Source organism: Pelecanus crispus, unplaced genomic scaffold (genome assembly GCF_030463565.1).
Source record: "Pelecanus crispus isolate bPelCri1 unplaced genomic scaffold, bPelCri1.pri SCAFFOLD_365, whole genome shotgun sequence".
Classification (NCBI taxonomy): domain Eukaryota; kingdom Metazoa; phylum Chordata; class Aves; order Pelecaniformes; family Pelecanidae; genus Pelecanus; species Pelecanus crispus.
The window spans coordinates 307-27,940 of NW_027461432.1; the positions used below are offsets into that span (position 1 = coordinate 307).

Below are 27,634 nucleotides of genomic sequence, written 5' to 3' on the forward strand. Positions count from 1 at the left end.
GCCATGGCACGGCATGGCATGGCGTGGCACGGCGTGGCACGCTATGTCATGGTACCGCATAGTATGGCATGCTGCGGCACGGTACGACACGCCATGGCACGGCGTGGCATGGCGTGGCACGGTACGGCACAGTGTGGCACGGTACAGAACAGCGTGGCACAGTATGTCACGGTGTGGCACGGCGTGGTATGGCACAGCATGGCATGCTGTGGCACGGTATGTCCCAGCGCGGCACGGCACGGCCTGGCCTGGCACAGCACGGCACAATATGGCATGGCATGGCACGCCGTGGCATGCTATGGCACGGTACGGCACAGTGTGGCACAGTACAGCACAGTACGGCATGGCGTGGCACGGTACGGGTCAGCATGGCAAAGTATGGCACAGCGTGGCACGGTGTGGCATGGTATGGCATGCCGTGGCACAGTATAGCATGGTACGGCACGGTGTGGCATAGCGTGACAGTACGGCACAGCACGGGTGCAGTATGGCATGGGTGCGGCATGGCGTGGCACGGTACGGCATGGCACACTACGGCATGGTACGGTACGGCATGGCGTGGCACAGTGTGGCACGGGATGGCATGGCACGGTGTGGTATGGCACACTATGGCATGCTGTGGCACGGTATGTCACAGTGCGGCACAGTATGGCACGCCATGGCACGCTATGGCACAGGACGGCATGGTATAGCGTACCGTGGCATGGTATAGCATACGGTGGCATAGTATAGCACACTACGGTATGGTATGGCATGCCGCGGCACGGTACAGCTCAGCGTGGCACGGGATGGCACAGTGTGGCATGGTATGGCGTGGCATGCCATGGTATGGCACAGCGTGGCACGGTATGGCATGCTGTGGCATGTTGCAGCATGGCATGGCACAGGATGGCATGCTGTGGCACGGTATGGCATGGCATGGCATGGCCTGGCACGGCACGGTGTGCCACAGTCTGGCATGGCATGGCACGCCGTGGCATAGTATGGCACAGTACGGCACGGTACGGCATGGCGTGGCACAGTACAGATCAGCGTGGCACAGCATGGCACGGCACGGCACAGTGTGGCACGGTGTGGCATGGTACGGCACAGCACGGTGCAGTACGGCATGGTATGGCATGGTGTGGCACAGCATGGCACAATACGGCACGGCACGGCACAGCGTGGCACGGTACGGCATGGCGTGGCACGGTAACAGGCCAGCGTGGCACAGTATGGCGTGCCACGGCACGCTGTGGCACAGTACGGCATGGTGCAGTAGGGCACGGCACGGCATGGCACGGCATGGCACAGCACGGCACAGCGTGGCACGGCATGGTGCAGCGTGGCACGGCGCGGCACGGCGCGGCACAGCGCGGCACGGCGTGGCGCGGCATGGCACGGCGTGGCGCGGCATGGCACAGCACAGAGTGGCACGGCATGGCGCGGCGTGGCACGGCATGGCACAGCGTGGCACAGCACAGCATGGCACACCACAGCACGGCACGGCGCGGCGCAGCACGGCACAGCGTGGCACGGCATGGTGCAGTGTGGCACGGCGCGGCACGACGCGGCACAGCGTGGCACAGCATGGCACAGCGTGGCACGGCGTGGCACGGCACAGCACAGCGTGGCACGGCATGGCGCGGCGTGGCACGGCGCGGCACAGTGCGGCACAGCGTGGCATGGCATGGCACAGCGTGGCACGGCGTGGCACGGCACAGCACAGCGTGGCACGGCACAGCACAGCGTGGCACGGCATGGCACGGCACAGCACAGCGTGGCACGGCGTGGCACGGCACAGCACAGCGTGGCACGGCATGGTGCAGTGTGGCACGGCGCGGCACAGCGTGGCACGGCACGGCACAGCGTGGCACGGCGTGGCACAGCACAGCACAGCGTGGCACGGCACAGCACAGCGTGGCACAGCGTGGCACGGCACAGCACAGCGTGGCACGGCAAGGCACAGCGTGGCACGGCATGGCGCGGCGTGGCACGGCACAGCATGGCACACCACGGCACAGCACGGCGTGGCATGGCACAGCGTGGCACGGCATGGTGCAGCGTGGCACGGCACAGCACAGCGTGGCACGGCGTGGCACGGCGCGGCGCAGCGTGGCACGGCATGGCGCGGCGTGGCACGGCACAGCATGGCACACCACGGCACAGCACGGCGCGGCGTGGCACGGCACAGCATGGCACGGCGCGGCGCGGCACGGCACCTTGGACTCGACGTGGTAGGCGACGTAGTGGGTGGTGCAGCGCAGCGGGATCTTGCGCACGGGCCACGGGGCGTCGTAGGAGAGGTAGGCGGGCAGCACGCTGATCCGCAGCTCCCCCTGCGCCCGCGGCGCCCGTCAGCGCCGCCGGCACCCGCAGCCCCCCCAGATCCCCCCCCAGATCCCTCGGGACCCCCCCAGATCCCTCCGGATGCCCCAAATCCCCCCAGATCCCCCCAAATCCCCCCAGATCCCCCCCAAATCTGCTGGATCCCCCCCAAATCCCCCCAGCTCCCCCCCAAAATCCCCCTGGACCCCCCCAAAATCCCCCTAGACCCCCTCAAATCCCTCTGGACCCCCCCCCCCCCCAAATCCACCCAGACCCCCCAAAATCCCCTTAGAGCCCCCCAAATCCCCCCCGGAAATCCCCCCTAAATCCTACGGGATTCCCCCCACATCCCCCTGGACCCCCCCCAAATCCCCCTGGACCCCCCCAAAATCCCCCTAGACCCCCTCAAATCCCTCCGGACCCCCCCCCCCAATCCTGCCAGACCCCCCCAAAATCCCCTTAGAGCCCCCCAAATCCCCCCGAAATCCCCCCAAAATCCCCCAAAATCCTACTGGATTCCCCCCAAATCCCCCCGGACCCCCCCCAAAATCCCCCCAGATCCCCCTGGACCCCCCCCAAATCCCCTGGACCCCCCCAAATCCCCCTAGCTCCCCCCAGAGCTCCCCCAAATCCCCCCAGACCCCCCCAAATTCTCCCAGACCCCCCCAAAATCCCCCCAGATCCCCCCGGACCCCCCCCCCAAATCCCCTGGATTCTCCTCAGATCCCCCCAGACCCCCCCAAATCCCCCCAGACCCCTCCCGAATCCCTCTAGATGCCCCCAGATCCCACCCCCATCCCCCCCAAATCCCCCTGGACCCCCCCAAAATCCCCCCGGAATCCCCCAAATCCCTCCAGACCCCTCCCAAATCCACTAGATGCCCCCAGATGCCCCCAAAATCCCCCTGGATTCCCCCCAAATCCCCCCCAGACCCCCCCAGATCCCCCTGGATTCCCCCCAGATCCTCCAGATCCCCCCCGACCCCCCCAAATCCCCCAAAATCCCCCAGACCCCCCCCAAAATCCCCCTAGACCCCACCAAAATCTCCCCAGAGCTCCCTAAATCCCCCCAGCTCCCCCCAGACCCCCCCAAAATCCCCCCGGCCCCCCCCCAAAATCCCCCCAGATCCCCCTGGAACCCCCCAAATGCCCCCCGACCCTCCCCAAATCCCCCCAGACCCCCCTCAAAATCCCCCGGATTCCCCCCAAAATCCCCCCGGACCCCCCCAAAATCCCCCCGACCCCCCCCGGACCCCCCAAATCCTCCCAGACCCCCCCAAATCCCCCTGGATTCCCTCCAAATCCCCTGGACCCCTCCCAAATCCCTCTAGACACCCCCAGATTCCCCCTAAATCCCCCTGGATCCCCCCAGAATCCCCCCAGACCCCCCCAAATCCCCCCAGGCCCCCCCCAAAATCCCCCTAGACCCCACCAAAATCCCCCCAGAGCCCCTAAATCCCCCCAGCTCCCCCCAGAGCCCCCAAAATCCCCCCAGATCCCCCCAAATCCCCCAGAGCCCCCTAAATCCCCCCAGACCCCCCCAAAATCCCCCCAGAGCCCCTCAGACCCCCCCCTAAATCCCCCCCAGACCCCCCCAAATCCCCCCAGGCCCCCCAAATCCCTCCAGATTCCCTCACATCCCCTAGACCCCCCCCAAATCCCCCCAAATCCCCCCCAGACCCCCCCCAAAATCCCCCCAGAGCCCCCCAAATCCCCCCAGACCCCCCCCAAAATCCCCCTGGACCCCCCCAAATCCCCTGAACCCCTCCCAAATCCCTCTACATGCCCCCAGATCCCCCCCAGATCCCCCCTGGATTCCCCCAAAATCCCCTGAGACCCCCCCCAAATCCCCCTGGACCCCACCAAAATCCCCTCCCCCGAGCCCCCTAAATCCCTCCAGCTCCCCCCAGGCCCCCCCAAAATCCCCCCAGAGCCCCCCAAATCCCCCCAGACCCCTCCCAAATCCCTCTAGATGCCCCCAGACCCCCCCAAATCCCCCCTAAATCCCCCCCAAATCCCCCTGGATTCCCCCCAAATCCCTCCAGACCCCCCCAAAATCCCCCCCGAGCCCCCCAGACCCCCCCTAAATCCCCCCCAGACCCCCCCAAATCCCCCTGGATTCCCCCCAAATCCCTCCAGATTCCCCCACATCCCCTAGACCCCCCCAAATCCCCCCAGACCCCCCCCAAATCCCCCCAGAGCCCCCCAAATCCCCCCAGACCCCCCCCCAAAATCCCCCCAGATCCCCCCTGGCCCCCCCCAAAATCCCCCCAGAGCCCCCCAAATCCCCCCAGACCCCCCCCAAAATCCCCCCAGAGCCCCCTAAATCCCCCCAGCTCCCCCCAGAGCCCCCAAAATCCCCCCAGATCCCCCCAAAATCCCCCCAGAGCCCCCCAAATCCCCCCAGACCCCCCCAAAATCCCCCCAGAGCCCCCCAGACCCCCCAAAATCCCCCCAGAGTCCCCCAGATCCCCCCAGACCCCCCCCAAAATCCCCCAGAGCCCCCCAAATCCCCCCAGACCCCCCCAAAATCCCCCCCAGAGCCCCCTAATCCCCCAAAATCCCCCCAGAGCCCCCAAAATCCCCCCAGATCCCCCCAAAATCCCCCCAGAGCCCCCCAAATCCCCCCAGCTCCCCCCAGATCCCCCCAAAATCCCCTGGATTCCCCCCAAATCCCTCCAGATCCCCCCAAAATCCCCCTAGACCCCCCCTAAATCCCCCAAAATCCCCCCAGACCCCCCCAAAATCCCCCTAGACCCCACCAAAATCTCCCTAGAGCCTCCTAAATCCCCCCAGCTCCCCCCAGACCCCCCCAAAATTCCCCCTGGACCCCCCCAAATCCCCCCAGACCCCCCGAAAATCCCCCCAGACCCCCCCAAATCCCCCTGGATTCCCCCCAAATCCCTCCAGATTCCCCCACATCCCCCTAGACCCCCCCAAATCCCCCCAGACCCCCCCCCAAAATCCCCCCAGAGCCCCCCAAATCCCCCCCAGACCGCCCCCAAAATCCCCCCACAGCCCCTCAGACCTCCCCCTAAATCCCCCCCAGACCCCCCCAAATCCCCCTGGATTCCCCCCAAATCCCTCCAGATTCCCTCACATCCCCCTAGACCCCCCCAAATCCCCCCAAATCCCCCCAGACCCCCCCAAATCCCCCCAGACCCCCCCCAAAATCCCCCCAGCTCCCCCCAGACCCCCCAAAATCCCCCCAGAGCCCCCCAAATCCCCCCAGAGCCCCCCCCAAAATCCCCCCAGAGCCCCCCAGACCCCCCCAAAATCCCCCCAGAGCCCCCCAGACCCCCCCAAATCCCCCCAGAGCCCCCAAAATCCCCCCAGACCCCCCCAAAATCCCCCCAGAGCCCCCCAGACCCCCCCAAATCCCCCCTGACCCCCCAAAATCCCCCCAGAGCCCCCCCAAAATCCCCCCAGAGCCCCCCAGACCCCCCAAAATCCCCCCAGAGCCCCCCAAATCCCCCCAGGACCCCCCCCAAAATCCCCCCAGATCCCCCCAAATCCCCCCAGAGCCCCCCAAAAATCCCCCCAGACCCCCCCCAAAATCCCCCCAGAGCCCCTCAGACCCCCCCCAAATCCCCCCCAGACCCCCCCAAATCCCCCTGGATTCCCCCCAAATCCCTCCAGATTCCCTCACATCCCCCTAGACCCCCCCAAATCCCCCCAAATCCCCCCAGACCCCCCCAAAATCCCCCAGAGCCCCCCAGAGCCCCCCAAATCCCCCAGACCCCCCCCAAAATCCCCCCAGAGCCCCTCAGACACCCCCAAATCCCCCAGACCCCCCCCAAAATCCCCCCAGAGCCCCCAAATCCCCCCAGACCCCCCCAAAATCCCCCCAGAGCCCCCCCAGTCCCCCCCAGACCCCCCCAAATCCCCCCAGCTCCCCCAGACCCCCCAAAATCCCCCCAGACCCCCCCAAAATCCCCCCAGCTCCCCCCAGACCCCCCAAAATCCCCCCAGAGCCCCCCAAATCCCCCCAGACCCCCCAAAATCCCCCAGAGCCCCCCAAATCCCCCCAGACCCCCCCAAAATCCCCCCAGAGCCCCCCAGTCCCCCCCAGACCCCCCCAAATCCCCCCAGCTCCCCCAGACCCCCCAAAATCCCCCCAGACCCCCCCAAAATCCCCCCAGCTCCCCCCAGACCCCCCAAAATCCCCCCAGAGCCCCCCAAATCCCCCCAGACCCCCCAAAATCCCCCCAGAGCCCCCCAAATCCCCCCAGACCCCCCCAAAATCCCCCCAGAGCCCCCCCAGTCCCCCCCAGACCCCCCCAAATCCCCCAGCTCCCCCCAGACCCCCCAAAATCCCCCCAGAGCCCCCCCAAAATCCCCCCAGAGCCCCCCAGACCCCCCAAAATCCCCCCAGAGCCCCCCAAATCCCCCCAGAGCCCCCCCAAATCCCCCCAGACCCCCCCAAAATCCCCCCAGAGCCCCCCAGACCCCCCGAAAATCCCCCCAGAGCCCCCCAAATCCCCCAGACCCCCCCAAAATCCCCCCAGAGCCCCCCAAAATCCCCCCAGAGCCCCCCAGACCCCCCAAAATCCCCCCAGAGCCCCCAAATCCCCCCAGACCCCCCCCAAAATCCCCCCAGAGCCCCCCCAGACCCCCCGAAAATCCCCCCAGAGCCCCCCAAATCCCCCAGACCCCCCCAAAATCCCCCCAGAGCCCCCCAAAATCCCCCCAGAGCCCCCCAGAGCCCCCCAGACCCCCCCAAAATCCCCCCAGAGCCCCCCAGACCCCCCAAAATCCCCCCAGAGCCCCCCAAATCCCCCTAGACCCCCCCAAAATCCCCCCCAGACCCCCCCAGACCCCCCAAAATCCCCCCAGAGCCCCCCAAATCCCCCCCAGAGCCCCCCAAAATCCCCCCAGAGCCCCCCAGACCCCCAAAATCCCCCCAGAGCCCCCCCAAATCCCCCCAGACCCCCCCAAAATCCCCCCAGAGCCCCCCCAAATCCCCCCAGACCCCCCCCAGAGCCCCCCAAATCCCCCCAGACCCCCCCAAAATCCCCCCAGCGCCCCCCCAAATCCCCCAGACCCCCCCCAAAATCCCCCCAGAGCCCCCCAGACCCCCCAAAATCCCCCCAGAGCCCCCCAAATCCCCCGCTCCGGCGGGCCCGCACCTGCCGGTTGAAGTAGAGGAAGCCCTTGGGGCAGTTGACGTTGTGGAAGGGGGCGAAGGAGTCGACGGTGCCGTCGATGGTCATGGGGTGCAGGCGCAGGGCCCCCCCGCGAGGTCACCAGCAGCCAGTGGGGCGAGGGGCCGCAGATAAAAACCTGCGCCGGGGGATTCGGGGAGAGACCCCGTTACCCTGGGGGGGACGCCGGATTTGGGGCGGGGGTCCCGGGGGGGGGGAGGGGTTTGGCCGGGGGGGCTCACCCCCGAGTAGCCGTAAATGTCCTCGAAGTAGCGGAAGCGAGCCACGCGCCCGCGGGGGCCCCCCGCTTCCTCGCCCCCGGCGCTCTCCGGTTTTTTTTTGGATTGCTTCAGCTTCTTCTCCCGAAAATTGATGTTGTGGGGGGACCTGGGCGAGGGGGGAGAAAAAGGCGGCGGGGGAGGGGGGCGGCCGTGCCGGTGCCGGTGCCGGTGCCGGTGCCAGCGGCGTCGCGGTTTTTTGCCGCTCACCTTCTTGAAGCGCACTTTGAGGTTGCTCTGGCCCAGCTGGGAGTCGTGGCCGAAGGCCTCGTAGATCAGCAGCTCCTGCTCCACGTGCACCTGCGCGGCGCAGACGGGATGGCGACCCCCGGCGACGCGCCGACGGCGGCTCCGGCGGAAGCCGGCATCTCCCGGCATCTCCCCAGCATCCCCCGGCATCTCCCGGCATCTCCCGGCATCACCCCAGCATCCCCAGCATCTCCCCGGCATCTCCCGGCATCCCCCGGCATCTCCCGGCATCTCCCCAGCATCCCCCGGCATCTCCCCGGCATCTCCCTGGCATCTCCCGGCATCTCCCGGCATCTCCCCGGCATCACCCCAGCATCCCCAGCATCTCCCGGCATCACCCCAGCATCTCCCGGCATCTCCCCAGCATCCCCCGGCATCTCCCGGCATCTCCCGGCATCCCCCCAGCATCCCCCGGCATCCCCCAGCATCCCCCGGCATCTCCCGGCATCTCCCAGCATCTCCCGGCATCCCCCCAGCATCCCCCGGCATCCCCCAGCATCCCCTGGCATCTCCCGGCATCCCCCGGCATCTCCCGGCATCTCCCGGCATCCCCCCAGCATCCCCCGGCATCCCCCGGCATCTCCCAGCATCTCCCGGCATCACCCCAGCATCTCCCTGGCATCCCCCGGCATCTCCCGGCATCTCCTGGCATCTCCTGGCATCTCCCCGGCATCACCCGGCATCACCCCGGCACCCGCCCCAGCATCGCCCCGGCATCTCCCGGCATCAACATCACACACAACACCCAGCACCCCCCGGCATCTCCCACATCCTCCGACAGCTCCCGGCATCTCCAAGCATCTCCTGGCATCCCCCGGCATTGCCCAGCATCCCTGGTATGTCCCACATCCCTCCGGCATCCTCCGGCATCTCCAAGCATCTCCTGGCATCCCCCGGCATTGCCCCGGCATCCCCGGTATCTCCCAGATCCCTCTGGCATCTCCCGCATCCTCCGACAGCTCCCAGCATCTCCAAGCATCTCCCGGCATCGCCCCGGCATCCCCGGTATCTCCCACATCCCTCTGGCAGCTCCCGGCAGCTCCCAGATCCTCCGGTTTCTCCCACATCCCTCCAGCAGCTCCCACATCCCTCCAGCAGCTCCACATCCCTCCAGCAGCTCCCGGCATCTCCAAGCATCTCCCGGCATCCCCGGTATCTCCTGGCATCCCCTGGCATCTCCCAGATCCCCCGGCATCCCTCCGGCATCTCCCAACATCCCTCCAGCATCCCCCAGCATCTCCCGGTATCTCCCACATCCCCTGGCATCTCCCGGCATCTCCCGGCATCTCCAGCATCCCTCGCACCGACTGGCATCTCCCAACACCACCGCATCCCTCCGGCACCCCATGGCATCCCCCACATCCCCCGGCATCCCTCTGGCATCTCCCAGATCCCTCCGGCATCTCCCTGCATCCCTGGTATCTCCAGCATCCCTCCGGCATCCCCCCGGCATCCCTCCGGCATCTCCCTGCATCCCTGGTATCTCCAGCATCCCTCCGGCATCCCCCGGCATCCCTCCGGCATCTCCCTGCATCCCTGGTATCTCCGGCATCCCTCCGGCATCTCCCACATCCACCGGTATCTCCCAACACCCCCGGCATCCCTCCGGCATCTCCCTGCATCCCTGGTATCTCCAGCATCCCTCCGGCATTGCCCCGGCATCCCTCCGGCATCTCCCTGCATCCCCGGTATCTCCAGCATCCCTCCGGCATCCCTCCGGCACCCCTCAGCATCCCCCACATCTCCTGGCATCCCCCGGCATTCCCCGGCATCCCTCACATCATTCCCCGGCATCCCTCAGCATCTCCCAGAATCTCCGGCATCTCCCGGCATCCCGCTGTCACCTCCTGGCACCCCTCCAGCATCCCTCACATCCCCCGCATCTCCCGGCATCCCCCTGGCATCCCTCTGGCATCTCCCAACATCTGCCGGCATCCCCCGACATCCCTGGCATCCCCCACATCCCCCCGGCATCCCTCTGGCATCTCCCAACATCTGTCGGCATCCCCCGGCATCTCCCCAGCATCCCCCGGCATCTCCCGGCATCCCTCTGGCATCTCCCAACATCTGTCGGCATCCCCCGGCATCCCTGGCATCCCCCACATCCCCGGCATCCCTCTGGCATCTCCCAACATCTGCCGGCATCCCCTGGCATCCCTGGCATCCCCCACATCCCCCTGGCATCCCCCTGGCATCTCCCAACATCTGCCAGCATCCCCCAGCATCCCTGGCATCCCCCACATCCCCCCGGCATCTCCCCGGCATCCCCCCGGCATCCCCCTGGCATCTCCCAACATCTGCCGGCATCCCCTGGCATCCCTGGCATCCCCACATCCCCGGCATCCCCCCCGGCATCCCCCTGGCACCCCCACATCCCCGGCATCCCCCCCGGCATCCCCCTGGCATCTCCCAACATCTGCCGGCATCCCCCGGCATCCCTGGCATCCCCCACATCCCCCCGGCATCCCCCACGTCCCGCGTGCCAGCCATCTCCTGGCATCTCCCACATCCCCCCGGCGTCCCTCAGCATCTCCCAGCATCTCCGGCATCCCAACACATCCCACCGGCATCTCCTGGCATCTCCCACATCCCCTGGCATCCCTTGGCATCCTCCGGCATCCCTCTGGCATCTGCCCCATCTCCCGGCATCCCTCGCTATGTCCTGGCATCCCTGGCATCTCCAGCATCCCCCGGCATCCCCCACATCCCCCAGCATCTCCGGCATCCCAACACATCCCAGCATCTCCTGGCATCTCCCTGATCTCCTCAGCTTCTCCCAGAATCCCCCCAGCATCTCCAGCATCTCCGGCATCCCCCCGGCATCCCTGGCATCTCCCCAGTCTCCCGGCACCCCTCAGCATCTCCGGCATCCCCTGGCACCTCCCCAATCTCCCGGCATCTCCAGCATCTCCAGCATCCCCCGGCATCCCCAGCATCCCCCCAATCTCCCGGCACCCCTCAGCATCTCCGGCATCTCCCCCATCTCCCGGCATCTCCAGCATCTCCAGCATCCCCCGGCATCCCTGGCATCTCCCCAATCTCCCGGCACCCCTCAGCATCTCCGGCATCTCCCCAATCTCCCGGCATCTCCAGCATCTCCGGCATCCCCCGGCATCCCCGGCATCTCCCCCATCTCCCGGCACCCCTCAGCATCTCCAGCATCCCCCGGCATCTCCCCAATCTCCCGGCACCCCTCAGCATCTCCAGCATCCCCCGGCATCTCCCCAATCTCCCGGCACCCCTCAGCATCCCCCCGGCATCTCCAGCATCCCCCGGCATCCCCCCAGTCTCCCGGCACCCCTCAGCATCTCTGGCATCTCCCCAATCTCCCGGCATCTCCAGCATCTCCGGCATCCCCCGGCATCCCCAGCATCCCCCCAATCTCCCAGCACCCCTCAGCATCTCCGGCATCTCCCCAATCTCCCAGCACCCCTCAGCATCCCCCAGCCCCCCCGGCATCCCCGGCATCTCCCCATTCTCCTGGCACCCTTCAGCATCCCCCGGCATCTCCAGCATCTCCAGCATCCCCCGGCATCTCCCCAATCTCCCGGCATCTCCCCAATCTCCCGGCATCTCCGGCATCCCCAGCATCCCCCCAGTCTCCCGGCACCCCTCAGCATCCCCCGGCATCTCCCCAATCTCCCGGCATCTCCAGCATCTCCAGCATCCCCCGGTATCCCTGGCATCTCCCCAATCTCCCGGCACCCCTCAGCATCTCCGGCATCTCCCCAATCTCCCAGCACCCCTCAGCATCCCCCAGCCCCCCCGGCATCCCCGGCATCTCCCCATTCTCCTGGCACCCTTCAGCATCCCCTGGCATCTCCAGCATCCCCCGGCATCCCCCCAGTCTCCCGGCACCCCTCAGCATCCCCCGGCATCTCCCCCATCTCCCGGCATCTCCCCCATCTCCCGGCATCTCCAGCATCTCCAGCATCCCCCGGCATCCCTGGCACCTCCCCAATCTCCCGGCACCCCTCAGCATCTCCGGCATCCCCCGGCATCCCCAGCATCTCCCCAATCTCCCAGCACCCCTCAGCATCCCCCGGCATCTCCCCAATCTCCCGGCATCTCCAGCATCTCCAGCATCCCCCAGCATCCCCCCAATCTCCTGGCACCCCTCAGCATCCCCCAGCATCTCCGGCATCCCCAGCATCCCCCCAGTCTCCCGGCACCCCTCAGCATCCCCCGGCATCTCCCCCATCCCCCAGCATCTCCGGCATCCCCGGCATCTCCCCATTCTCCTGGCACCCCTCAGCATCCCCCGGCATCTCCAGCATCCCCCGGCATCCCCCCAGTCTCCCGGCATCTCCGGCATCCCCAGCATCCCCCCAGTCTCCCAGCACCCCTCAGCATCCCCCGGCATCTCCCCAATCTCCCGGCATCTCCCCCATCTCCCGCATCTCCGGCATCCCCGGCATCCCCCCAGTCTCCCGGCACCCCTCAGCATCCCCCGGCATCTCCCCAATCTCCCGGCATCTCCCCCATCTCCCGGCATCTCCGGCATCCCCGGCATCCCCCCAATCTCCCGGCACCCCTCAGCATCCCCCGGCCCCCCCGCCGGCCGCGCTCACCAGCAGGTAGGGCCGGCTCTGCCGGTTGCCCAGGGCCACCAGCAGCACCTCCTTGACCAGCGGCAGCTCGCCCTGCCGCGTCACCTCCTCCTTGCGGCCGTCCCCCGGCGCGGCCGGCTGCCCGAAGGAGCTGTCCACCAGCACACGCTGCCCCATCGGGAAGTTCTTCACCAGGAACACCAGGCGCCACTCCGGCAGCTGGTAGATCTGCGGCGCCCGGGGTTAGGGCCGGCAGAGCGGGGAGCTGGGGGGGTTGGGGGGGACGCGGGGGGATTTGGGGGGGGTCCGGGGGGATTTGGGGGGAACCTGCAGGGATTTTGGGGAGGTCTGGGGGGATTTGGGGGTGTCCAGGGGGATTTGGGGGGAATCTGCAGGGATTTTGGGGAGGTCTGGGGGGATTTGGGGGGGTGTCCAGGGGGATCTGGGGGGAATCTGGGGGGATTTGAAGGTGTCCAGGGGAATTTGGGGGGGGGTCTGGGGGGATTTGGGGGGAATCTGGGGGTGTCCAGGGGGATTTGGGGGGAATCTGGGGGGATTTTGGGGAGGTCTGGGGGGATTTGGGGGGGGCCAGGGGGATCTGGGGGGAGTCTGGGGGGATTTGAAGGTGTCCAGGGGAATTTGGGGGGGGACCTGGAAGGATCTGGGGGTGTCCAGGGAGATTTGGGGGGAATCTGCGGGGATTTTGGGGAGGTCTGGGGGGATTTGGGGGTGTCCAGGGGGATCTGGGGGGAATCTGGGGGGATTTGAAGGTGTCCAGGGGAATTTGGGGGGGGTCTGGGGGGATTTGGGGGGAATCTGGGGGTGTCCAGGGGGATTTGGGGGGAATCTGGGGGGATTTTGGGGAGGTCTGGGGGATTTGGGGGGGGCCAGGGGGATCTGGGGGGAGTCTGGGGGGATTTGAAGGTGTCCAGGGGGAATTTGGGGGGGACCTGGAAGGATCTGGGGGTGTCCAGGGAGATTTGGGGGGAATCTGCGGGGATTTTGGGGAGGTCTGGGGGGATTTGGGGGTGTCCAGGAGGATCTGGGGGGAATCTGGGGGGATTTGAAGGTGTCCAGGGGAATTTGGGGGGGGGTCTGGGGGGATTTGGGGGGAATCTGCAGGGATTTTGGGGAGGTCTGGGGGGATTTGGGGGTGTCCAGGGGGATCTGGGGGGGAATCTGGGGGGATTTGAAGGTGTCCCAGGGGAATTTGGGGGGGGTCTGGGGGATTGGGGGGGGGGGTCTGGGGGGATTTGGGGGGGACCTGGAAGGATCTAGGGGGGACCTGGAAGGATCTGGGGGTGTCCAGGGAGATTTGGGGGGGAATCTGGGGGGGATTTTGGGGAGGTCTGGGGGGATTTGGGGGTGTCCAGGGGGATCTGGGGGGAGTCTGGGGGGGATTTGAAGGTGTCCAGGGAAATTTGGGGGGGGGTCTGGGGGGATTTGGGAGTGTCCAGGGGGATTTGGGGGGAGTCTGGGGTGATTTGGGGGGAATCTGGGGTGATTTAGGGGAGGTCTGGGGGGATTTGGGGGGGTCTGGGGGGATTTGGGGGTGTCCAGGGGGATTTGGGGGGAATCTGGGGGGATTTGAAGGTGTCCAGGGGAATTTGGGGGGGGTCTGGGGGGATTTGAAGGTGTCCAGGGGAATTTGGGGGGGGTCTGGGGGGATTTGGGGGGAATCTGGGGGGATTTTGGGGGAGGTCTGGGGGGATTTGGGGGGCATCGGGGGGGTGTCCAGGGGGGGTTTGGGGAGGATCTGGGGGATTGGGGGGGGGTCTGGGGGGATTTGGGGGGGACCTGGAAGGATCTGGGGGTGTCCAGGGAGATTTGGGGGGAATCTGGGGGAATTTAGGGGGAGGTCTGGGGGGATTTAGGGGAGGTCCTGGAGGGATTTGGGGGTGTCCAGGGGGATTTGGGGGTGTCCAGGGGGATTTAGGGGAGGCCTGGGGGGATTTAGGGGAGGTCCTGGAGGGATTTGGGGGTGTCCAGGGGGATTTGGGAGGAATCTGGGGGATTTGGGGGGAATCTGGGGGGATTTAGGGGAGGGCTGGGGGGATTTGGGGGGCATCTGGGGGTGTCCAGGGGGATTTGGGGGGGGTCTGGGGGGATTTGGGGGGGTCCGGGGGGATTTGGGGCGGTCCAGGGGGATTTGGGGAGGATCTGGGGGATTGGGGGGGGGTCTGGGGAGATTTGGGGGGGACCTGGAAAGATCTAGGGGGGACCTGGAAGGATCTGGGGGTGTCCAGGGAAATTTGGGGGGAATCTGGGGGGATTTAGGGGAGGTCTGGGGGGATTTAGGGGAGGTCCTGGAGGGATTTGGGGGTGTCCAGGGGGATTTGGGGGGAACCTGGGGGATTTGGGGGGATCCAGGGGGATTTGGGGGGGATCCAGGGGGATTTGGGGAAATTTGGGGAGGTCCAGGGGGATTTGGGGGGGGTCCGGGAGGATCTGGGGGGGATCCAGGGGGATTTGGGGGGGATCCAGGGGGATTTGGGGGGGTCCGGGAGGATCTGGGGGGGATCCAGGGGGATTTGGGGGGGATCCAGGGGGATTTGGGGAAATTTGGGGAGGTCCAGGGGGATTTGGGGGGGTCCGGGAGGATCTGGGGGGGATCCAGGGGGATTTGGGGGGGATCCAGGGGGATTTGGGGGGGTCCGGGAGGATCTGGGGGGGATCCAGGGGGATTTGGGGGGGATCCAGGGGGATTTGGGGAAATTTGGGGAGGTCCAGGGGGATTTGGGGAAATTTGGGGAGGTCCAGGGGGATTTGGGGGGGTCCGGGAGGATCTGGGGGGGATCCAGGGGGATTTGGGGAGGTCCAGGGGGATTTGGGGGGGTCCGGGAGGATCTGGGGGGGATCCAGGGGGATTTGGGGGGGGATCCAGGGGGATTTGGGGAAATTTGGGGAGGTCCAGGGGGATTTGGGGGGGTCCGGGAGGATCTGGGGGGGATCCAGGGGGATTTGGGGGGGATCCAGGGGGATTTGGGGGGGTCCGGGAGGATCTGGGGGGGATCCAGGGGGATTTGGGGGGGATCCAGGGGGATTTGGGGAAATTTGGGGAGGTCCAGGGGGATTTGGGGGGGTCCGGGAGGATCTGGGGGGTATCCAAGGGGATTTGGGGGGGATCCAGGGGGATTTGGGGAAATTTGGGGAGGTCCAGGGGGATTTGGGGGGGTCCGGGAGGATCTGGGGGGGATCCAGGGGGATTTGGGGGGGATCCAGGGGGATTTGGGGAAATTTGGGGAGGTCCAGGGGGATTTGGGGGGGTCCGGGAGGATCTGGGGGGGATCCAGGGGGATTTGGGGGGGATCCAGGGGGATTTGGGGAAATTTGGGGAGGTCCAGGGGGATTTGGGGGGGTCCAGGGGGATTTGGGGGGGTCCGGGAGGATCTGGGGGGGATCCAGGGGGATTTGGGGGGGATCCAGGGGGATTTGGGGAAATTTGGGGAGGTCCAGGGGGATTTGGGGGGGTCCAGGGGGATTTGGGGGGGTCCGGGAGGATCTGGGGGGGATCCAGGGGGATTTGGGGGGGATCCAGGGGGATTTGGGGAAATTTGGGGAGGTCCAGGGGGATTTGGGGGGGTCCAGGGGGATTTGGGGGGGTCCGGGAGGATCTGGGGGGGATCCAGGGGGATTTGGGGGGGATCCAGGGGGATTTGGGGGGGATCCAGGGGGATTTGGGGAAATTTGGGGAGGTCCAGGGGGATTTGGGGGGGTCCAGGGGGATTTGGGGGGGTCCGGGAGGATCTGGGGGGGATCCAGGGGGATTTGGGGGGGATCCAGGGGGATTTTTGGGGAAATTTGGGGAGGTCCAGGGGGATTTGGGGGGGTCCAGGGGGATTTGGGGGGGTCCGGGAGGATCTGGGGGGGATCCAGGGGGATTTGGGGGGGATCCAGGGGGATTTGGGGAAATTTGGGGAGGTCCAGGGGGATTTGGGGAAATTTGGGGAGGTCCAGGGGGATTTGGGGGGGTCCGGGAGGATCTGGGGGGGGATCCAGGGGGATTTGGGGGGGATCCAGGGGGATTTGGGGAAATTTGGGGGGGGTCCAGGGGGATTTGGGGGGGTCCGGGAGGATCTGGGGGGGATCCAGGGGGATTTGGGGGGGATCCAGGGGGATTTGGGGAAATGTGGGGAGGTCCAGGGGGATTTGGGGGGGATCCGGAGGGATCTGGGGGGGATTTGGGGGTGCCCCGCGGGCTCCCCTCGCCGCTCCCCGTTTCCCCGCCGCTCGCTCACCTCCATGGCTCCATTCTCCCGCACCAGTACGCACCAGTGGGTGGGCTCGGGTTTATACTGGTGGGGATCCCGCTCGGCGGCGGGGAGGCTGCTGCGCCGCGGTTCCTCTTTCGCCGGGCTAAAAAGAGCCCCCGAGTCCCCGTAGAGCATCTCCTCCTCGTCGTCCACCGTATCGCTGCGCCCGCCGGCGGAAAAAACACAAAAAAAACGCCGAGCCGTCACCTCCGACGCCGCGCCGGGTGCCGAATCCTCGCCGAAAGCACCCGGCGCCCACCTGATGTCCTGGATGAGCGTTTCGGCTTCCGAATGGGTGCGGAGGGAGAGGTCGTCGCGGGCGCCGGCGGCCCGGCTCTCCGTGGTGAACATGCCGCTGACGTCGCGGTAGAGGCAGAGCGCGATCACCTTGGATTGCTGCGGAGGCGGAAGGGACAGGAGGGTGCCGGAGCTGCTGGCGTGTCGGGGTTTGGCGCCGGTGAGGGCACCGGCACCGGTAACGCCAGCGACACCGGCGCTGCCAGTAACGCCAGCGATGCCAGCGCCACCAATAACGCCAGTGCTGCCAGTAACACCAGCGCTGCCGGTAATGCCAGCGCCGCCGGTAACGCCAGCGCTGCCAGTAATGCCAGCGCCACCAGTAATGCCAGTGACGCCGGTAACGCCGGCGATGCCGGCAATGCCAGCGCCGCCAGTAATGCCAGCGCCGCCAGTAATGCCAGCGCCGCCGGCGACGCCAGTAATGCCGGCGCTGCCAGTAACGCCAGCGCTGCCAGTAACGCCAGCGCTGCCAGTAACGCCGGTGATGCCGGCAACGCCAGCACCGCCAGTAATGCCAGCGCCGCCAGTAATGCCAGCGCCGCCGGCGCCGCCAGTAATGCCGGCACTGCCAGTAACGCCAGCGCTGCCAGTAACGCCAGTGACGCCGGTGATGCCGGCAATGCCAGCGCCGCCAGTAACGCCAGCGCCGCCAGTAACGCCAGCGCTGCCAGTAACGCCAGCGACGCCGGTAACGCCAGCGACGCCAGCAATGCCAGTACCGCCAGCGATGCCGGCACTGCCAGTAACGCCAGCAATGCCAGTACCGCCAGCGATGCCAGCACTGCCAGTAACGCCAGCGATGCCAGCACTGCCAGTAACGCCAGCGATGCCAGTACCGCCAGCGACGCCAGCGCTGCCAGTAATGCCAGCACCGCCAGTAACGCCAGCGCTGCCAGTAACGCCAGTGACGCCGGTAACGCCAGCGCCGCCAGCGATGCCAGTACCACCACCGATGCCAGCGCTGCCAGTAACGCCAGCGCCGCCGGTAACGCCAGCGCCGCCGGTAACACCGGTAACCCCGTTAACGCGTGGGCCAGGGAGGGTTTTTTCGGCACTCACGTGGTGCAGCTGCGGCTTTTGGAGGGTGAGGCGGTGCGTGCGGCCGCCGTAGGTGTCGCTTTTGAGGACGAACATGGTGACCTGCCCCTCGGCGCTCATGATCACCACGAAGGGGTCGGCGACGGCGCAGTGGACGATGGGCGAACCCAAATCCACCGGGATGAAGTGCAGCTGGTTCACTGCGGGCGGCAAAGCAACGAGGGACGGAGCGGGAGGGTCCCGGAGCACCCATGGGTGCTCCCCGGCCGCTCCGCTCCCCGCCGGCACCCACCTCCTTCCAGCAACCGGATGCCGAGCGGCGAGACCTGGACGATGTAGCGGTTCTCGCCGATGTTGCCGGCGAAGACAGTGGGCCCTTGCGTGGCGAAGCCGCTGGTGTCCAGCTCCATGATCTCCTGCCCCGTCTGCAGGATCTGAGAAGGAAGAAACGGGAGGCGCGGGGTGGGAGCGAGCGCCGGGGAAGACGCCGGCGCCGCCAAACCCTTCGCCGCCGCGCCGCCGGCCGCGCACCATGGTGGAGTCCTCGCGGCTGAGGATGAGGAAGCCGTGCCTTTTGCCGTCCTCCTCGGGGGGTTTCGGCGGCGGCCGGCTCCTTCTCGGCGCTCTCCCCCGCGGCGTTTTCATCCGGCTGGAAGGAAAAGCCCCGGCGAGCGTCACCGCGCCGGCGCCGGCTCGAAGGCAGAGCCGGAAACGCCGATCGGCGCCGTCGGCCGGCCACCGACCTCCTCTTTTTTCTGCGGCGCGATGACGGTCCACATGTCGTAGCAGCCCGGCAGCTCGAAGGTGGTCACCACCTGCGGCCGGATGCTTTTCTGCGGGCGAGGGCGAGAGGTGAGGGCTGGCAAACGCCGGCAGCCAAAAACCGCCGGGGCAAAACCGCCCGGGGCAAAGCCGCCAATGCCGGCGCGGTTACGGGGCAGAAACGCGGGGCGGAAGCGGGGGGGTTGTGGCTGGACAGGTACAGGCAGCGCCCAACGCTCCGGGGCAGCCCTGGTTTTGCCCAGGCCGTCGCTCTGGCACCGGTACCTGACGTGCCGCGGACGCTGCTCACCGCGGCAGGCCTTAGCGCGGTGCGGGGACGGACGGACGGACGGGGGGGCCCGCGGTGGGGTTTTTGGCGGGGCGGGGAAGGGTGGGGGGAAGCCCCCGGCGCCGGCGGCGCGGCACTGACCTGCAGCACCGAGAGGGCCCCGTTCTTGCCGTAGCCGGAGCAGAGGACGATTTCCAGATCCGGCTCCGGGCTGCTCTGAAACTGGGAGAGGGAGAAGCGCTCGGTGACGCCACCCGCCCCGGGGAAGCGGGCAGGGGGCAGGCAGGGGCAGGCAGGGCACGGGCAGGGCGCAGGAGCTGCAGGCAGGGTGCAGGGGGTGCAGGCAGGGTGCAGGGGGTGCAGGGGGTGCAGGCAGGGTGCAGGCAGGGCGCAGGAGCTGCAGGCAGGGCGCAGGGGGTGCAGGCAGGGTGCAGGCAGGGTGCAGGAGCTGCAGGCAGGGTGCAGGAGCTGCAGGCAGGGTGCAGGGGGTGCAGGCAGGGTGCAAGGGGTGCAGGCAGGGTGCAAGGGGGTGCAGGCAGGGTGCAGGCAGGGCGCAGGCAGGGCACAGGGGGTGCAGGCAGAGTGCAGGGGGGTGCAGGCAGGGCACAGGGGGTGCAGGCAGGGCGCAGGCAGGGTGCAGGGGGGTGCAGGCAGGGCGCAGGGGGTGCAGGGGGTGCAGGCAGGGTGCAGGGGGTGCAGGCAGGGTGCAGGCAGGGCGCAGGGGGTGCAGGGGGTGCAGGCAGGGCGCAGGGGGTGCAGGCAGGGTGCAGGCAGGGCGCAGGGGGTGCAGGGGGTGCAGGCAGGGCGCAGGGGGTGCAGGCAGGGTGCAGGCAGGGTGCAGGCAGGGGCGCAGGGGTGCAGGGGGTGCAGGCAGGGCGCAGGGGGTGCAGGCAGGGCGCAGGCAGGGCGCAGGGGGTGCAGGCAGGGCGCAGGGGGTGCAGGCAGGGCGCAGGGGGTGCAGGCAGGGTGCAGGCAGGGCACAGGGGGTGCAGGCAGGGTGCAGGGGGTGCAGGCAGGGTGCAGGCAGGGCGCAGGGGGTGCAGGCAGGGCACAGGGGGTGCAGGCAGGGTGCAGGCAGGGCACAGGGGGTGCAGGCAGGGTGCAGGCAGGGCACAGGGGGTGCAGGCAGGGTGCAGGGGGTGCAGGGGGTGCAGGCAGGGCGCAGGGGGTGCAGGCAGGGCGCAGGCAGGGCGCAGGGGGGTGCAGGCAGGGCGCAGGGGGTGCAGGCAGGGCGCAGGGGGTGCAGGCAGGGTGCAGGCAGGGCACAGGGGGTGCAGGCAGGGTGCAGGGGGTGCAGGCAGGGTGCAGGCAGGGCGCAGGGGGTGCAGGCAGGGCACAGGGGGTGCAGGCAGGGTGCAGGCAGGGCACAGGGGGTGCAGGCAGGGTGCAGGCAGGGCACAGGGGGTGCAGGCAGGGTGCAGGCAGGGCGCAGGGGGGGTGCAGGCAGGGTGCAGGCAGGGCGCAGGGGGTGCAGGCAGGGCACAGGGGGTGCAGGCAGGGTGCAGGCAGGGCGCAGGGGGTGCAGGCAGGGCGCAGGCAGGGCGCAGGGGGTGCAGGGGGTGCAGGCAGGGCGCAGGGGGTGCAGGCAGGGTGCAGGCAGGGCGCAGGGGGTGCAGGGGGTGCAGGCAGGGCGCAGGGGGTGCAGGCAGGGTGCAGGCAGGGCGCAGGCAGGGCGCAGGGGGTGCAGGGGGTGCAGGCAGGGTGCAGGCAGGGCGCAGGGGGTGCAGGCAGGGCGCAGGCAGGGTGCAGGGGGTGCAGGCAGGGCGCAGGGGGTGCAGGCAGGGCGCAGGCAGGACGCGGGGCCGCCGGCACTCACCTCCTCGGAGAGGAAGGCCGGCTCCCCCATGGCGGCGTTGGCGCAGGGGCCGATGTTGAGGATGCTGTCGCAGACCTGGAGGGGCCCGGGAGGGCGGGGGCTGAGGCTGGGGGGGCCCGGGGGGGGTGGGGTGGGGTTTTGGGGTGCCCCCCACCCTAGGGTACCTCGAAGGAGTAGGTGGCGAGCTGGGTGCCCGACTGCGCCTCGCTGCCGTACACCTCGATCTCGTCCACCTCGTCCTGCGGCGCCGATTTTCCTCCTGGGAAAGGCGGAAAGGAAGGGGGTGCCCCCACCCCCGCGCCCCCGTCACACCCCCCCCCCCCCGCGGTGACGCCGGCACCCGAAACGCGGCGGTGGGGGGGGGGGGGGGGGGTGGGGTGGGGGTCCCGGCGCTGGCACCCACCTGCCCAGGACCCCGAGGATTCCGCTCGCTTCTTCTTCACCGGGGGCTCCTCCTGCGGGAGAGCGGAGCTGGGAGCCCCCCGAAACCCCCCCCCCACCGCCCCCTCGCTGGGATGGGGGACACGGAGAGGGGATTTGGGGACGGGGGGGGGATGGGGACCAGGAGGGGGCTTGGGGACCCGGGATGGGGATTTGGGGACCCGGGATGGGGATTTGGGGACAAGGAAGGGGATCTGGGATGGGATTTGGGACCTGAGGGGGGTCCCAGGATGGGGGCTTGGGACCCGGGATGGGGATTTGGGACCCGGGATGGGGATTTGGGACCCGGGATGGGGATTTGGGGACCCGGGATGGGGATTTGGGACCTGGGATGGGGATTTGGGACCAGGGATGGGGATTTGGGACCAGGGATGGGGATTTGGGGACCCGGGATGGGGATTTGGGACCCAGGATGGGGATTTGGGGACCTGGGATGGGGATTTGGGACCCGGGATGGGGATTTGGGACCTGGGATGGGGATTTGGGACCAGGGATGGGGATTTGGGGACCGGGATGGGGATTTGGGACCCGGGATGGGGATTTGGGGACCTGGGATGGGGATTTGGGGACCCGGGATGGGGATTTGGGACCCGGGATGGGGATTTGGGGATCTGGGATGGGGATTTGGGGACCCGGGATGGGGATTTGGGACCCGGGATGGGGATTTGGGGACCCAGGATGGGGATTTGGGACCCGGGATGGGGATTTGGGGACCTGGGATGGGGATTTGGGGACCCGGGATGGGGATTTGGGACCTGGGATGGGGATTTGGGGACCTGGGATGGGGATTTGGGGACCCGGGATGGGGATTTGGGGACCCAGGATGGGGATTTGGGACCCGGGATGGGGATTTGGGGACCTGGGATGGGGATTTGGGACCCGGGATGGGGATTTGGGACCCGGGATGGGGATTTGGGGACCTGGGATGGGGATTTGGGGACCCGGGATGGGGATTTGGGACCTGGGATGGGGATTTGGGGACCCGGGATGGGGATTTGGGACCCGGGATGGGGATTTGGGACCCGGGATGGGGATTTGGGGACCCGGGATGGGGATTTGGGGACCCAGGATGGGGATTTGGGACCTGGGATGGGGATTTGGGGACCCGGGATGGGGATTTGGGGACCCGGGATGGGGATTTGGGACCCGGGATGGGGATTTGGGGACCCGGGATGGGGATTTGGGGACCCAGGATGGGGATTGGGGACCCGGGATGGGGATTTGGGGACCCGGGATGGGGATTTGGGGACCTGGCATGGGGATTTGGGGACCCGGGATGGGGATTTGGGGACCCCGGGATGGGGATTTGGGACCCGGGATGGGGATTTGGGGACCCAGGATGGGGATTTGGGACCCGGGATGGGGATTTGGGGACCTGGGATGGGGATTTGGGGACCTGGGATGGGGATTTGGGACCCGGGATGGGGATTTGGGGACCCAGGATGGGGATTTGGGACCCGGGATGGGGATTTGGGACCCGGGATGGGGATTTGGGGACCTGGGATGGGGATTTGGGGACCCGGGATGGGGATTTGGGACCTGGGATGGGGATTTGGGGACCTGGGATGGGGATTTGGGACCCGGGATGGGGATTTGGGACCCGGGATGGGGATTTGGGACCCGGGATGGGGATTTTGGGGACCTGGGATGGGGATTTGGGACCCGGGATGGGGATTTGGGACCCGGGATGGGGATTTGGGGACCCAGGATGGGGATTTGGGACCCGGGATGGGGATTTGGGGACCTGGGATGGGGATTTGGGGACCTGGGATGGGGATTTGGGACCCGGGATGGGGATTTGGGACCCGGGATGGGGATTTGGGGACCTGGGATGGGGATTTGGGGACCCGGGATGGGGATTTGGGACCCCGGGATGGGGATTTGGGGACCCAGGATGGGGATTTGGGACCCGGGATGGGGATTTGGGGACGCGGGATGGGGATTTGGGACCCGGGATGGGGATTTGGGGACCTGGGATGGGGATTTGGGGACCCGGGATGGGGATTTGGGACCCGGGATGGGGATTTGGGACCCGGGATGGGGATTTGGGGACCTGGGATGGGGATTTGGGGACCCGGGATGGGGATTTGGGGACCTGGGATGGGGATTTGGGACCCGGGATGGGGATTTGGGGACGCGGGATGGGGATTTGGGACCCGGGATGGGGATTTGGGACCCGGGATGGGGATTTGGGGACCTGGGATGGGGATTTGGGGACCCGGGATGGGGATTTGGGACCCGGGATGGGGATTTGGGACCCGGGATGGGGATTTGGGGACCTGGGATGGGGATTTGGGGACCCGGGATGGGGATTTGGGGACCCGGGATGGGGATTTGGGGACCTGGGATGGGGATTTGGGACCCGGGATGGGGATTTGGGACCTGGGATGGGGATTTGGGGACCCGGGATGGGGATTTGGGGACCCAGGATGGGGATTTGGGGACCCAGGATGGGGATTTGGGACCCGGGATGGGGATTTGGGGACCTGGGATGGGGATTTGGGACCCGGGATGGGGATTTGGGGACCTGGGATGGGGATTTGGGACCCGGGATGGGGATTTGGGACCCGGGATGGGGATTTGGGGACCCAGGATGGGGATTTGGGACCCGGGATGGGGATTTGGGACACAGGATGGGGATTTGGGGACCTGGGATGGGGATTTGGGACCCGGGATGGGGATTTGGGACCCGGGATGGGGATTTGGGGACCCAGGATGGGGATTTGGGGACCAGGGATGGGGATTTGGGGACCCGGGATGGGGATTTGGGACTTGGGATGGGGATTTGGGGACCTGGGATGGGGATTTGGGACCCGGGATGGGGATTTGGGACCCGGGATGGGGATTTGGGGACCCAGGATGGGGATTTGGGGACCCAGGATGGGGATTTGGGGACCTGGGATGGGGATTTGGGGACCTGGGATGGGGATTTGGGACCTGGGATGGGGATTTGGGGACAAGGAAGGGGATCTGGGATGGGATTTGGGACCTGAGGGGGTCCCAGGATGGGGGTTTAGGACCCGGAATGGGGATTTGGGGACCAGGATGGGGGTTTGGGACCCGGGATGGGGATTTGGGAACCAGGATGGGGATTTGGGACCCAGGATGGAGATCTGGGGACCAGGAAGGGGGCCTGGGGACAAGGAACGGGATCTGGGATGGGATTTGGGGACCTGGAATGGGGATTTGGGGACCTGGAATGGGGATTTGGGACCTGAGGGGGTCCCAGGATGGGGGTTTAGGACCCGGGATGGGGATTTGGGACCCAGGATGGGGATTTGGGACCCGGGATGGGGGCTTGGGGACCAGGAAGGGGGCCTGGGGACAAGGAAGGGGATCTAGGATGGGATTTGGGGACCTGGAATGGCGATTTGGGGACCCGGGATGGGGATTTGGGACCTGAGGGGGTCCCAGGATGGGGGTTTAGGACCCGGGATGGGGATTTGGGACCCAGGATGGGGATTTGGGACCCAGGATGGGGATTTGGGACCCGGGATGGGGGCTTGGGGACCAGGAAGGGGGCCTGGGGACAAGGAAGGGGATCTGGGATGGGATTTGGGGACCCGGGATGGGGATTTGGGGACCTGGAATGGCGATTTGGGACCTGAGGGGGTCCCAGGATGGGGGTTTAGGACCCGGGATGGGGATTTGGGGACCAGGATGGGGATTTGGGACCCGGGATGGGGATTTGGGACCCGGGATGGGGGCCTGGGGACAAGGAAGGGGATCTGGGATGGGATTTGGGACCTGAGGGGGTCCCAGGATGGGGGCTTGGGACCCGGGATGGGGATTTGGGACCCAGGATGGGGATTTGGGGACCCAGGAAGGGGATTTTTGGGACCCGGGATGGGGATTTGGGGACCTGGGATGGGGGCTTGGGGACCTGGGAAGGGGATTTGGGGACCTGGGAAGGGGATTTGGGACCCGGGATGGGGATTTGGGGACCCAGGAAGGGAACCTGTGACCCGGGAAGAGGATTTGGGACCCGGGAAGGGGATTTGGGACCCAGGATGGGGATTTGGGGACCCGGGATGGGGATTTGGGGACCCGGGAAGGATGTTTGGGGGACCCGGGAAGGGGATTTGGGGACCCAGGATGGGGATTTGGGGACCTGGGAAGGGGATTTGGGACCCAGGATGGATGTCTGGGGACCCGGGATGGATGTTTGACCTGGGAAGGGGATCTGGGGACCCGGGATGGGGATTTGGGGACCTGGGAAGAGGATTTGGGACCCGGGAAGGGGATCTGGGACCCGGGAAGGGGATTTGGGGGACCCGGGAAGGGTCTCAGGGACGCGGGGCAGGGGCCTGGGGCGCAGCGCGGGGGCTGGGGGCCGGGGTCTTTCCCCCGGCGCGGCCTCACCTGCCGCTCGGCCGCCTCCTTGCCCCCGTTGGCGGGGGGCTCCTGCAGCTTCTCGGTGTATTTGAGCAGCAGGGAGTTGCCCAGGCGCGACCCCAGGAACAGGTAGCCCGGCTCCATCGTCACCATCTGCCGAGGGGGACGGGGCGGGTGACGGAGGGGGGGGACGGGGACATTTTGGGGGGACACGGGGGGTCCCCGGGGGTCCCCGCCCACCGCTTACGCAGGTGGTGAGGACGCTGGCGGCCGCTTTGTCGAAGTGGAAGGAGCGGACGCTCCTCATCCCGTCCGTAATCAGCGTCAGGACGTAGCTGGGGACGCAACGGGACGCGGTGGCACCCTCGACGGCAGGGACAACCGGCCCCACGGCGCCCCACGGCGCCCCACGGCGCCCCCACGGCAGCCCATGGTGCCCCACGGAGCCCCACGGCACCCCCACGAGCCCCACGGCACCCCACGGCGCCCCACGGAGCCCCATGGCGCCCCACGGCAGCCCATGGTACCCCACGGAGCCCCATGGCACCCCCACGGCACCCCCCACGGCACCCCCACGGAGCCCCACGGCAGCCCATGGTGCCCCACGGAGCCCCACGGCACCCCCACGGCACCCCACGGAGCCCCACGGCACCCCATGGCGCCCCACGGCAGCCCATGGTACCCCACGGAGCCCCATGGCACCCCCACGGCACCCCCACGGCACCCCACGGAGCCCACGGCACCCCATGGCGCCCCACGGCAGCCCATGGTGCCCCACGGAGCCCCACGGCACCCCCACGGCACCCCACGGCACCCCATGGCACCCCACAGCAGCCCATGGTGCCCCACGGAGCCCCACGGCACCCCCACGGCACCCCACGGCAGCCCATGGTGACCCACGGAGCCCCACGGCACCCCCACGGCACCCCATGGAGCCCCATGGCACCCCATGGTGCCCCACGGCAGCCCATGGCACCCCACGGAGCCCCATGGCACCCCACGGCGCCCCACGGCACCCCATGGCAGCCCATGGTGCCCCACGGAGCCCCACGGCACCCCCACGGCACCCCACGGAGCCCCACGGCACCCCATGGCGCCCCACGGCAGCCCATGGCACCCCATGGAGCCCCATGGTGCCCCACAGAGCCCCACGGCACCCCACGGCAGCCCACGGCACCCCATGGCACCCCCACAGCGCCCCATGGCGCCCCACGGAGCCCCACAGCACCCCATGGCGCCCCCACGGCACCCCACGGCACCCCACGGAGCCCCATGGCACCCCACAGCGCCCCATGGAGCCCCATGGAGCCCCACGGCACTTCACGGAGCCCCACGGCGCCCCATGGCACCCCACGGTGCCCCATGGCACCCCACGGCGCCCCCACGGCAGCCCACGGCACCCCCAGCACCCCCATGGCACCCCCACGGCACCCCATGGCGCCCCACGGCACCCCACGGCACCCCATGGCACCCCACGGAGCCCCATGGCACCCCACGGCGCCCCATGGAGCCCCACGGAGCCCCACGGCGCCCCACGGCACCCCACGGAGCCCCACAGCACCCCACGGAGCCCGATGGAGCCCCACGGCACCCCATGGCACCCCACGGCACCCCATGGAGCCCCACGGAGCCCCACGGCTTACATCTCCCCTCCTTTGAGGGAAATGACCATCTTGTCGTAGGAGATGAAGGTGGCCTGGGCGCAGTCCAGCGTCATCTTCACCCCGTCCTGCACGCCTGCGGGACAGGGAGGGTGAGAGCCCGCCCCGGGGGGGAGGAGGAGGAGGAGGAGGAGGAGGAGGGAAGGAGGGGAAGGAGGGGAAGGAGGGGAAGGAGAAGGAAGAGGAGGAAGAGGAGAAGGAGGAGAAGGAGA

The 27,634-nt window shown here is 68.0% G+C and overlaps 1 protein-coding gene across 1 annotated transcript; it reads right to left on the minus strand.

The window, feature by feature from the left end:
* Positions 1 to 2,201: 2,201 nt before the first annotated feature.
* CPSF1 (cleavage and polyadenylation specific factor 1) lies at positions 2,202 to 27,498 on the minus strand (the record flags this gene model as incomplete). Its single annotated transcript, XM_075727463.1, is given in 20 exon segments — positions 2,202 to 2,318; positions 7,436 to 7,540; positions 7,542 to 7,589; positions 7,693 to 7,834; positions 7,937 to 8,028; positions 12,549 to 12,755; positions 16,766 to 16,940; positions 17,040 to 17,176; positions 18,140 to 18,318; positions 18,411 to 18,552; positions 18,650 to 18,706; positions 18,708 to 18,767; positions 18,862 to 18,951; positions 19,311 to 19,391; positions 20,986 to 21,060; positions 21,150 to 21,244; positions 21,389 to 21,437; positions 25,789 to 25,914; positions 26,009 to 26,096; positions 27,405 to 27,498. Coding segments are annotated over 20 exon segments (2,159 nt in total), but the record flags the coding sequence as incomplete, so codon positions are not given.
* Between the last annotated feature and the right edge of the window lie 136 nt (positions 27,499 to 27,634).